This window comes from Cyprinus carpio, chromosome B19 (assembly GCF_018340385.1).
Source record: "Cyprinus carpio isolate SPL01 chromosome B19, ASM1834038v1, whole genome shotgun sequence".
Taxonomy (NCBI): Eukaryota; Metazoa; Chordata; class Actinopteri; order Cypriniformes; family Cyprinidae; genus Cyprinus; species Cyprinus carpio.
This window is the reverse complement of record NC_056615.1, coordinates 26,890,117-26,902,291: the sequence shown is the minus strand read 5'-3', so window position 1 is coordinate 26,902,291 and position 12,175 is coordinate 26,890,117. Positions and strand designations below refer to the sequence as shown.

Sequence of the window (12,175 nt, the reverse complement as noted above, 5' to 3'; positions counted from 1 at the left end):
TAATGGAAGGTAATATGGTGCAAAGAGACAAACTGAGACACAGGAGGACAAACGACAGGACAGAACTGCCACGGGAGGCAAATTACACTCTCCCAAAAAACATTCTGATCTTTAGCACTGTAAGGGATTCCCTGTTCTTTCTGAAGAGCAATCATGCTGCCTTCAACTCATGCTGCAAATTATGAGATTGCATGAGAACACCAGCACAATGTTGTTTTAGAAAGTTAGAAAATTAGTGATTAAATGTGCAAGAGCACAACAGGCAACAGGCTTGCACTGCTTAACTACATTTCCCATAATTCTCTGCTCAATACTCTGCATAATAATGATAAATGCATTGATAGTTTGGCTACTTAGCAAGACACCATTAACCCCTGCTGGTATAGATGCTGTATCAATTTCTTTCTTAAAAGCAGTGATGTTATTTTTAACTAAAACCAGAACTATTAAAATCATTTTTGTTGTTGTTGTTGGTTACTGAAATAATAAATACAAATGTTAGATGAAAAACTTAAAAAATGTAAATGAAAAATAATGTTGCCTTGGAAACTAACTGAAATAAAGTCAGTTTAATTTACTGACTGACGTTACTTTAAAACACCACTAAAGCTATAAAAATATTAAAACACAGTAGCAATTTTTTTTTTTTTTTTACAGATATAGGCTAAATGTGTCTAAAAACAGCTTATATTGAAAAAATAATAAGAAGAAGCAACTCCGCAAAAGAAGCTCAATGCCTGCTTCGACATCACTGCCTCTTTGTGTGAGAAACTGTTGTTTTGTCACTATTGCTTTGTCTCTTCTTACAGATGGTTTGATGTGTATAGTTACTTATGCATTTTAAATCTAAATCACTAGACAAGCCAATCATAGCAGCGGGTGTTTACTTCCACGTCTGATGAGGGGGGTCAAAAACAGCACAGAAAATAGCTTATTACTTCTAGATTATGATGTTTTTTGATGTAAAAATCTTGATATTATAAGTGGACCTCAGAGAACAGTACAAAATAAAAAACAGAAGCAGTTCATGACCCTTTTAAGGCATTGAGAATGGCAATTTGACTAACAAGAAGTGATCAGCTATTAGACAAAACAGTACTAGCGCTGCAGTCAGAACTGTCTGATAGTACAGAAGTATACCTGAAGTGCAAACAATACACCATGTACTTTTCTCCTTCTTTATTCATGGTCGCAGGTTCTAAAAATATCTCCACCTTTTCTTTCCTGCTGTTTCTAGCTCACCGGTCACAACCGGGTCTTGAAACTGACAATCAGTTCAGCTCATTCCCACAAACCCTGCAAACACGGGAGAGAGGGAGGAAAACATGGAAGAAGCACTAGTTTGATGACTCAGCAGACGGACGGGGGCGTCTTGTTATCGAATCAATGGCGAGATTACGGACAGCTGATGTTCCCGAGCTGATTAACAGACAATGGATTCTTTGCGGTGGGACGAATTATACCACAGGAAACAGATCAGATATCCTGACAGCATGATCAGAATTTTTTAATTGAATTAAACCTGCATGATGTAAAGCCTGTTTGTTGCCTGTATGCAAATGGAAAAATACTGCCATTGTAAATACACTGAACAAAATTGTAAATGCTACACTTTTGTTTTTGCCCCCATTTTTCATGAGCTGAACTCAAAGATCTAAGACTTTTTCTATGTACACAAAAGGCCTATTTCTCTCAAATATTGTTCACAAATCTGTCTAAATCTGTGTTAGTAAGTACTTCTCCTTTGCTGAGATAATCCATCCACCTCACAGGTGTGGCATATCAAGATGCTGATTAGACAGCATGATTATTGCACAGGTGTGCCTTAGGCTGGCCACAATAAAAGGCCACTCTAAAATGTGCAGTTTTATCACACAGCACAGTGCCACAGATGTCGCAAGTTTTGAGGGAGCCTGCAATTGGCATGCTGACTGCAGGAATGTCCACCAGAGCTGTTGCCTGTGAATTGAATGTTCATTTCTCTACCATAAGTCATCTCCAAAGGCGTTTCAGAGAATTTGGCAGTACATCCAACCGGCCTCACAACCGCAGAACATGTGTAACAACAGCAGCCCAGGACCTCCACATCCAGCATCTTCACCTCCAAGATCGTCTGAGACCAGCCACCCGGACAGCTGCTGCAACAATCGGTTTGCATAACCAAAGAATTTCTGCACAAACTGTCAGAATCTGTCTCAGGGAAGCTCATCTGCATGTTCATCGTCCTCATCTGGGTCTGACCTGACTGCAGTTCGTCATCGTAACTGACTTGAGTGGGCAAATGCTCACATTCGATGGCGTCTGGCACTTTGGAGAGGTGTTCTCTTCACGGATGAATCCTGGTTTTCACTGTACAGGGCAGATGGCAGACAGTGTGCATGGCATTGTGTGGGTGAGCGGTTTGCTGATGTCAACGTTGTGGATCGAGTGGCCCATGGTGGCGGTGGGGTTATGGTATGGGCAGGCGTATGTTATGGACAACGAACACAGGTGCATTTTATTGAAGGCATTTTGAATGCACAGAGATACTGTGACGAAATCCTGAGACCCATTGTTGTGCCATTCATCCACGACCATCACCTCATGTTGCAGCATGATAATGCACAGGTTTTACAAAGACATCGCTGGATGGTCATGTTTCTTCTCTGTAAGTGTCGCTGGAAATGTTTTTAGGAATCAATTGCGCGTGGAAAATTCCACTAATATAATCACAGAGCATCCAAACATTACAAAAAGCATGCATTTTGTTCCAGCATCCTATATAAAGAACTTTTATGCGCACTATTATGGATTCGGTCCACTCAAAACCTTCTAATAAAATGTGATTGAGTGTCTTAATACGCTGTGCTGGCATGTGCCGTTAGATGTCCAACTCACTGGTTTTATGCAATAAACAGACCGAGGCGCATTTACCACAATCAGCGCTTTTACGCACCATTGCGCATAACCGCGTCAGGACACCTGCTTCGCTGTTGGACAGAATCGTAACTTTTCCCACCAGATTAGATTTGGAACGTTTGTAACAATTACCGTTCTAAGGAATTACGTTAAGTATATGATCAAATAACGATTATAATACTATTTTAAGACATTCTACTGCAGAACTGTAAAGAAATTCGATGGTGACGGTGGGCGGAGCTTTTCCTCTGTCAGACTGAGGGAAATCGCATGGGGCAGGAGCAGAAGCATGGTAAACAGAGTAAGGAGGAGGGTAAAGTTAAACTGCTGGCGTTTACGCATCACGGAGAGCACCTTTGCGCACTGACTCATGAGCTACTGGTGTGTTTTGGAGAAATCACGTAAATTGATGTACATCTGGACACTTTCCTGGATCTTATGCGTTTGGTTTATCTGTGAAGACATGGAGTGAAGCGTTTTGCGCACCGGTCAGGAAGGATGCCCGAGCGAAGATGTGCTCCAGCCGGAAGATCATCTCGAGTTTGTTGGTTCTGTCGGTGCTGGAGATAGGGCTCGGGGTGTCCAGCATCGCCCTGGGCGCGGTGGGCATCTGCCGGGCGAAAGCGAAGCACAAGACGCAGCAGGGCGACGCTTCTCCGGTATGGAGCGGAGTGTGTGTACGTCTCACTTTTCTAGTCTTCTTCAGCATAAACAATTCCGAATCAAGCGCTGAAAGTTTTGTGCAGCATTTTATTTTTATTATTATCAAAAATGTTTGTATTTGTATTCAAAATTACTACCCACCGCCTGACAATTTTAGATTCTCAGAACGTTCTGGGAAGGTTAGTTTCTGGTTACAAAAAGAACCTACAAACAACGTTCCCCGAACGTTCTTGTATGGTTTCTCCCCAAAACAACAAACCGGGAACGTTCTGTGGGTACATACCTTTAAGAAAAACAAGTAGGCTACAGCATACTTTAGCATACTTTTAAAATGAGTACTTATCATGTAAATAATGTGCTTATGTGAGAACTGCATGCAAACTTTCTGGATAATTAATTGCATGTTATTTGCATTATAGTATTATAGTTTAAATTGAAATTAAATGCATTTTTTCACCCACTTAAATAGGATTTAGGTAATTTCATGCTTAAATTGTCTTTGAAATATAATAACTGTAAATGTAATATAAAATAACACATTGAAGTTCAATTATAATCAACTTCACATATGCTTTGGAATGTAAGTAAATAAGTGTACTTCTTTAAAGCATTACTAAAGCCATAATGATTTAAAATGTATTTTAACATTATATTTTGACATTACAAAGTGCACTTTATTTGAAAGTGTACTTAAGTATGTTAAGAAACATAGTCAAGAAAGTGTTAAGTCACTTAAGTGGCCTTTTAATTCATTAATATTAAATAATCTGCAAATTGTTTAAAAATATACTTTTAAGATTTGATCTACAAGTGCACATTCAATACAATTAGGTACACTTCTTTTTTTACAATTTTAATACCATGGCATTTTTTTAAGTACCTCAATGTACCATGGAAATACCATAAAATGCATTTTTTATATCATTTTTATCTTATGGTCTGTACAGCATGAATCTACAGTGATGTAACTCATATTGTATTATGGTACAGTACAGTATTTTTTGTATAGGAAAACTGATATTTGTGAAGATGCCACATTTTCAGAGTGTATGTGAGATCTTTGCTTCATTGACTTATATATAATGTAACCTCATTCGTGTGTGTTCATGTCCAGTTCAGTTCATGTAAGGTGTGACTCTATTGTAATCTGAATTCAGCATGATTGGGACACATTTCCCCTGTTTTCTTAATGTTTTTACTCAGTTCATTTCTAGTAAGATGCACAAATATGACATTTTCTGTCTCTTAGTTTCTTGTCTGTGGACTGTGTGGCATGCTGTGTGCACGGAAAAGGACAGGACTGATTGTGAGTATGCACTTCAGTATTCTCGTACACACATTCTGCTGTGCAAGTACAAATACTTCACTGTACTACTACTGTATTGTATACTTACTCTACTGTAGAGCACATAATGTACTGTACACTCTTAAAATGGTTCCGAAAGGGGTTTTGTTTGCATCAATACCATAAAATAACCATTTTTGGTTCACTATAAAGAAACTTATAAGGTTGCATGGATGTTAAATGTTGCTCATGGCCAATAAAGTGTACTTACATATCTCACCACACATATTCATGATTTGTTTGTGGGTTTTTTAAAATGTAGAATGTAAAAACTATTCTAATTTAGAAATAGTTTTTGGTGGCAGAATGAGACTAATTTTGTAAAATATAAACTGTTAACGTTAATTAAAATTAATTTTTTATTTCAAATTTCATGTTAAACAGTATGCAACAAATGTATCAAACAATAGTATTCTACATTTACTGTCAATGCCTCAATACATCGCATGTTTAATTCAGTGTAAAAAATGTCAGGTTGTTATGTTGAAGATGAATACGGTTATTTTGCATTTTAATTTTTAATTTTAATCTAATTTTGTGATTTTAATGCAAGACACTACAGGCAAACCCATTGGGGTTTTCATGCACTTTTCAGTTTTGAGATTTCATATTCTTACCATGCATTATTTCAGAATAGTGAAAAGAAAACATGCAAAATAGTAATGTAAGTGTTTATTTTCATGCACATTTTTCTATATTGCATCTGAATTCAATTACATATTACATTTAGCATTTAAAAAAAAAATGTAATCCAGTTTTGTGATTTAAACTGTTTTGATTTATGGGGTGATAAAAAGACATATCCAAAATCCCCTCAGTCAAAACCTTAAAACTTTAATATACACACATGTTCTTTATGACAAATGTGGACATCCGAGAGCAGCTCCAGCTCACCGTGTGTGTGTGTGTGTGTAAATATCCCAGGATACTTCACTGGAGAGACGAGATTCAATTAGCCACCTCTGAGTGGAGTGAGCCGCCCCAGCGGAGAGTGTTAATCACAAATCCATACTGAAGTGAAACGCTAGTCTGAGAGGTTTCACGTCTCTCCCATCCTACTCTCCACTTGTCTCTTTTCATATCATTACTTGTTTACCTTTGATTTCTTGTATACAAGCTTTCAGCTTTGTCCTCAAATACGCTTTACCGTTTCTTGTTTTACCTCTCGCTCTCTCCTGCAGATTGATTTTGTTTCACAGGCCTCTATGCACTGCCTGTAATGTTATTGTACAGCTAAAAGGAAACCCTCCCCATCAGCCTGTAATGGTTCTGAATTCCTGACAGTAATGTCAGGAGCTACTCAAGAACACTTAAGTATTTTATCTGTAGTCTCATCTCAGCAGGGTTTAGATACTTAAACAGCCAACATACTGTAAAAAGTGTGTTTTGGCTGTTTCTCTTCAGTGTGTAACATGATATGTGCTGCTGTATGAATGGAATACTAGCTTAATAGTATAATGAGTACGTTCTGCATGCTATTTTTTTTTTTACAGTAAAATAATATGAGAGATGGTAGCAGAATCGATAATGCAGTAATTTAAGGAAATAACAGAACGGTGGAATGAATATGCTTATTCCCTTCTGTAATTTAAAATTGTATCTGAAACATTATGCAATACATTTTTCAAAATAAATGAGGTTATATGCATTTCAATTTTTAATTTTAATCTAATTTTGTGAATTGACAGTTTTATTCCTATCTCTATTCTGAAGGTTTTACTGAGGGGTTTGTTCATACATCATTCTGCTACTTTTATTATTGCACTTCATCTATTTGCATCTTTAGGTTTCAGCTACAGTGCATATCTTTATAGTCGGTTTCTCAAAGTGAGTTTTATCTCCACTTCAGTAACACTTACATACACTGAAACTTACAGTTTTATTCCAATTTATATTCTGAAAGTTTTTACTGAGGGGTTTGTTCATACATCATTCTGCTACTTTTATTATTGCACTTCATCTATTTGCATCTTTAGGTTTCAGCTACAGTGCATATCTTTATAGTCGGTTTCTCAAAGTGAGTTTTATCTCCACTTCAGTAACACTTACATGCACCAAAATTTGCAGTTTTATTCCTATCTATATTCTGAAAAACGTTTTTACTGAGGGATTTGGTCATACATTATTAACCTGATTTTATAATTGCACTTTACCTGTTTCGGTTACAGTGCATATCTTTAAAGTCGGTTTCTCAAAATTAGCTTTCATGTCCACTTCAGTAACACTTACATACACAAAAACTTACAGTTTTATTCCTAAATATATTCTGAAGGTTTTTACTAAGGGTTTGTTCGCATATCATTTACAAGCTTTTTTGTATCATTTTATTCCAAAAAAATATGGTTAAAATTTTTATTTTTCTAAATGTCGACAGTATTTTCTCATTTATAGAGTAATAAAAGGAGATATCTAAAATCCCCTCAGTAAAAAACATTAACTCTAATTTGTCAACAAAACGAAACAAGAATTTTTAATCTGGCTTTATCTAATGTTCATGTGGAAATTACAGTAGAAGATGTACTGTATGTCAACGTGCTTGCTGCCCCAAAGAAAACAGCAACAAATCCAGTGCTCAGATCTCTGGTCTGGAAATGTATGCAAATTAGTGCATATTTAATCATATAATGCCTTTACTGAGGGAATTTGCATATTTTGGTATATTTGTTATATTTTTGTAATGCAAAATTATTTTCTTAATGTACTGTGATATTTACAGTTTTAGTTAAAATTTTACCCTATTCACCTGTAGTGCCTTACATTAAAGTCACAAATAATGGATATTTACAATATAATCATTATAAATGATGAGCTGAATGACCTTTTATATGAATGGAAATGCAAATGCTTTATTATAAACCTTCCTAGTGCACTGTATATACTGCAAGAACAAGTGGTATGATGGTATGCTATTTTGATCAAAGTGTCTACCAACAGTACATTTACATTTAAGTCATTTGCACACTTATTATTGTAAGCAATTTATCATAGGAGCCAACAATTTCCGCAGTGCACAATACCGAGCAGTGACAGTAGCAGTTATGGCGCACTAAAAAGGGGTGTGCCATCCAGGAATAAGTATAACCTGATAATGTGCGACTGTGCTGTGGAGTCAGAAGTCTCTTGTGTAATTTGAGGTCAGATCTGTCCTGAAGTGTTGAGGTGGCAGTTTTCTGCAGGCAGATAATGTCACTGTCTGGACGTGGTCTGACCAATTATAAAATCACAGAGCAGCACAATCCATTCTCCCAGTACACAATGGTTTCATCTTCATCCTCCGTATACAGTATTTCTGCTGTGCTGTACACTTCCAGATTAATCTACTGTGACCTTTATGAGCATGGAAACCAATCAGAGCACCTTAGCAAATGCACAGCAACGCCCTTAGCACTTTGGTTGCTACTTTTACAAAGGCAAACACTACTTTGATAATTTAATTGATATTTTACTGTCTGATTTTTACTTTCTGATTATATTATACTTACTGATTTCAGTCCACCAGAAATAGTTAAACTATTAAAGCATTTGTAATAGTGTATAATAATTTTAATAATGTATGCATTATTTTAATGATGAATGCATGTTTTATGTGTTATTCTTTTAATATTGTATGCATGCAATATACATTATTTAAATAATGTATGCATGCAATATTTAATATGCAATATTTTACTCTATGAATGCAATATGCATGATTGTTTTGATATTGCATCCATGCAATATGCATTATTTCAATGGTGTATGTATGCAGTGTGTTATTATTTTAATGATATATGCAAGCAATATGCATTAATATTTAATTGATGTTTTTATGCAATTTGCATTATTATTTGAATGTTGTTTGCATGCAGTATGCAATATTATATGAATGTTGTATACATGTAATATACATTATTATTTTAAGGATGTTTGCATGCAATATGCATTATTATTTTTTTATGAATGTTGTATTCAATTATTATTAATTATTACATTATGTATGTTTTTCTCTCTCTCAGATGATATTATTTTCCTCCTGCTGCATTTGCGGGTTAATCGGTGGAATCCTGAACTTCCAGTTTGTCCGTGCACTGGTCAAGCGTCCAGATGGCATGCACTCTCTTCATTTGGCCATCATGTCTCTAGCATGTCTGGGCATCAGCAGCTGCACGCTTTCCACATGGCTGACCTGCAGACTGGCCAGCAGCGAACAGCAGCGAATGTTTCTGGAGAGAGAACATTCACTGCATCACTCGCAAGAAATGGCAGAGAAGGTATGCCAGGAGCTGGTATGTTTGTGCGGTCTGTGTGTGCCGGTGTATCTCATACCCTCACAGTCAACATTACATTAAAGCTGACTCAGTTTTCATACTTAAGAAATTTCCAGAACAGAAATATGAACATTGAATAAAGCCAGATTTAAACTTCTTGTTTTGTTTGTTGATTAGAGTTGAAGGTTAATGTAGATGAGTTTGTTTCTTCGTCAGATTTGGAGAAATGTAGCACTGCATCACTTGCTCATCAATGAATCCTCTGCAGTGAATGGGTGCCGTCAGAATGAGAGTCCAAACAGCTGATAAAAACATCACAATAATCCACACCACTCCAGTCCATCAGTTAACATCTTGTGGAGCCAAAAGCTGCATGTTTGTAAGAAACAAATCTATCATTAATATATTTTTAACATCAAACCTGTCCAAAATACGATTCTATAACCCATAATGTGTGGAAAAAGTCCATCTCCTGTTGTCTCTCACATCAAAATCCACCCACGTATTTGTTTAAAGCTGTTTTGGACTCTTTTGGCTTGTAAACGGTGCTTGATCTGTGCGGATTTCTCTCCTGATTCAGACCAGACCTGTTTTTCACTGGAGGATGGGTTATTACAGATTATGGACTTGTATTTTAGCAGGAAGCAATGGTTTGAAGTAAAAAAAAAATGTCTTCATGATGAATTTGTTTCTCACAAACATGCAGCTTTTAATAACTTTTAAGACATTAACTGATGGTCTGGAGTGGTGTGGATTATTGTGATGTTTTTATCAGCTGTTTGGACTCTCATTCTGACGGCACCCATTCACTGCAGAGCATCCATTGGTGAGACACTGATGCAATGCTACATTTCTCCAAATCTGATGCAGAAACAAGCTCATCTCACTCATACAGTAGCTAAAAAATGGAGGTTTTCTCTCTCCTGTCTGTTTGAATGTATCTCGTAGCGAAACGTCCTCACAAACTCGGCTGTGTGTTTGTCTGTTTGCAGGAGGTTTTGGATAGCACCAGCAATGGCATCTCTCAAATCTCCTACAACGGACGGAGCGCTTCGCCATGACATCTCGCTGCCCACTCGCTCTTAACAGCACAGTTCTTCCACCTGATTGGCTGAGTCAGGCTGACAGTTCTTCACTCTGATTGGCTGAGTCGAGCTGACAGTAGAAGCACAGACGGCGTTCACAGGGCGTCCTGTAGACAGAGCGTCAGATAACAGTATTGAACAGACAGACAGCCAATCAGTGTCCAGTTACCTGATGACCTCAGGAGAGGTCAGAGCTGATGACCTTGACGACCAGCGTACAGAAAACTGATATACGAGTACAAAAAAGCATGCAAACGATCTTCTCTCTCTTTCTGTATCTCTTTCTCTCTCCCTGTATCTAGATAAAGGGAATGTTGAATCTGAAATTGTAATCCTGATATTGTATGGTATACTGAATGCTTTTACCCTGATCATATAAATGCACACTGTAAAATGCCTGTAAAGATATTTATTAATTGACAGTATTTTTATATAGAGGCTTCATATGAAAATTAAATAAAGATGTCAAATGTAATTTGTGGCATTATGACTGATGATTAAGCCATTAACACACAGTAACACTTTTAATTCACACACAAAAGAGTTTTGTTTTAATATAGCCTACATCTTTAACATACATACTAGACTAACTCTACAGTTTTTTTCAGAAGTGTTTCATTATTTAATTTCAGTCAGTGTCCCCTTCATCCATTTTTTCATTTATTCCATTAATAAATAAAAAAAAATCTTGTTTAATTTAATATTTAAGTCCTTTCTTAGTTTTCTTTTTAATTTTTCTTTTTGATTATTTCTCATTAATTGTAAATTATATTTAATTTGAATTATTCTTTATTTTTTCTTTTAAATGATCCCTTACTATTAATCATGTAAATAATGTAGCTGCTTATATCAAAACCATCTGAAATAACTCAAGCAAAATCACGTTTTATTTATTTATTAAATTAGTTTTTTATACGGAAGTTCTAAGCGGCCATGCATTATAATTTTTTTTTTTCTTTTTGTTTTCTCGTTATAACGACTTAATTTTCTCGTTATCTCTACATAACGAAGTTCGTTTTCTCGTTATAACGACTTTATTTTCTCGTTATCTTGACATAACGAAGTTCGTTTTCTCGTTATAACGACTTAATTTTCTCTAATAATTTAAAAAACTGCGCCAGCAGGTGGCACTATAGACCTGAATATAACTGAGGGGGTGTTGTATACTATCCACTTTACTGTACGCGGACCTTCCTCGTGATCGCTATGATTTGTGCAGTCTTGTTTATTACTGACATTTAATTAATTCATAAATGTTAAATGCTTGAATCAATATGTTTATTTTGTGTATTTTGTTTGTTTTAGTTGATTGAGTTTCACCAACGCATTCTTTTTCATCAATAACTGCTTATCAAAACCAAGGTTGACATCACTGTATTCTGTTTGCACCAATATATATTATATTTGTGCTTCTTTTAGGCTCATGATTAATTTAAATTTAATTTTAATTTAATGATTAGGTAGTTAATAAGCGGAGATGTTCTGTTTATCTACAGTAGGATGGGATTTAACGATGTAGGCTGATGTGCTTCTTTTCCTTATTACTAATCTTTATTGTTAACCATATTGATGAGAAATGTGATGTATATGTAAAATCCATAGGCTAATTTAATTCAGTTTTGTTCTGTAATGTTGTAATGGTTTTTTTCTACACACACACATTTCCTACACGTACACATGAACGCTCTTTTTCAAACAGAAGCTTATAACACACATGATATCTGCCACATAATGACTACTACAAATTACAAATTATATATAATTTTATTTCATATAAAGGGAAAATTAAAAGTGAGTTTAATCCAAGCAGCTCTAATGGCGCGGTGTTGCCATTTAAACATGTTAATTAACAAAAACAAAACGTTCGTTTTACTGTCTCTGAAAAAAATCAACAGTGATTGATCAGCCTTTATTTATACAGTATTGTAGACGTTATT

The 12,175-nt window shown here is 35.8% G+C and overlaps 1 protein-coding gene across 2 annotated transcripts; it reads left to right on the top strand.

Annotated features, from left to right (window-relative positions):
* Positions 1–2,994: 2,994 nt before the first annotated feature.
* On the top strand, positions 2,995–10,694 carry LOC109105766 (transmembrane protein 196-like). Of its 2 annotated transcripts, none has more exons than XM_042745343.1 (4): positions 2,995–3,557; positions 4,811–4,867; positions 8,902–9,156; positions 10,146–10,694. In XM_042745343.1, the coding sequence occupies exons 1-4, from the start codon at positions 3,411–3,413 to the stop codon at positions 10,212–10,214; spliced, it is 528 nt and encodes a 175-aa protein (XP_042601277.1). In that variant the 5' UTR covers positions 2,995–3,410; the 3' UTR covers positions 10,215–10,694. The 2 variants fall into 2 exon arrangements, with proteins under 2 accessions (XP_042601277.1, XP_042601276.1); XM_042745342.1 differs by having other exon boundaries at positions 3,001–3,575.
* The last annotated feature ends 1,481 nt before the right edge of the window (positions 10,695–12,175 follow it).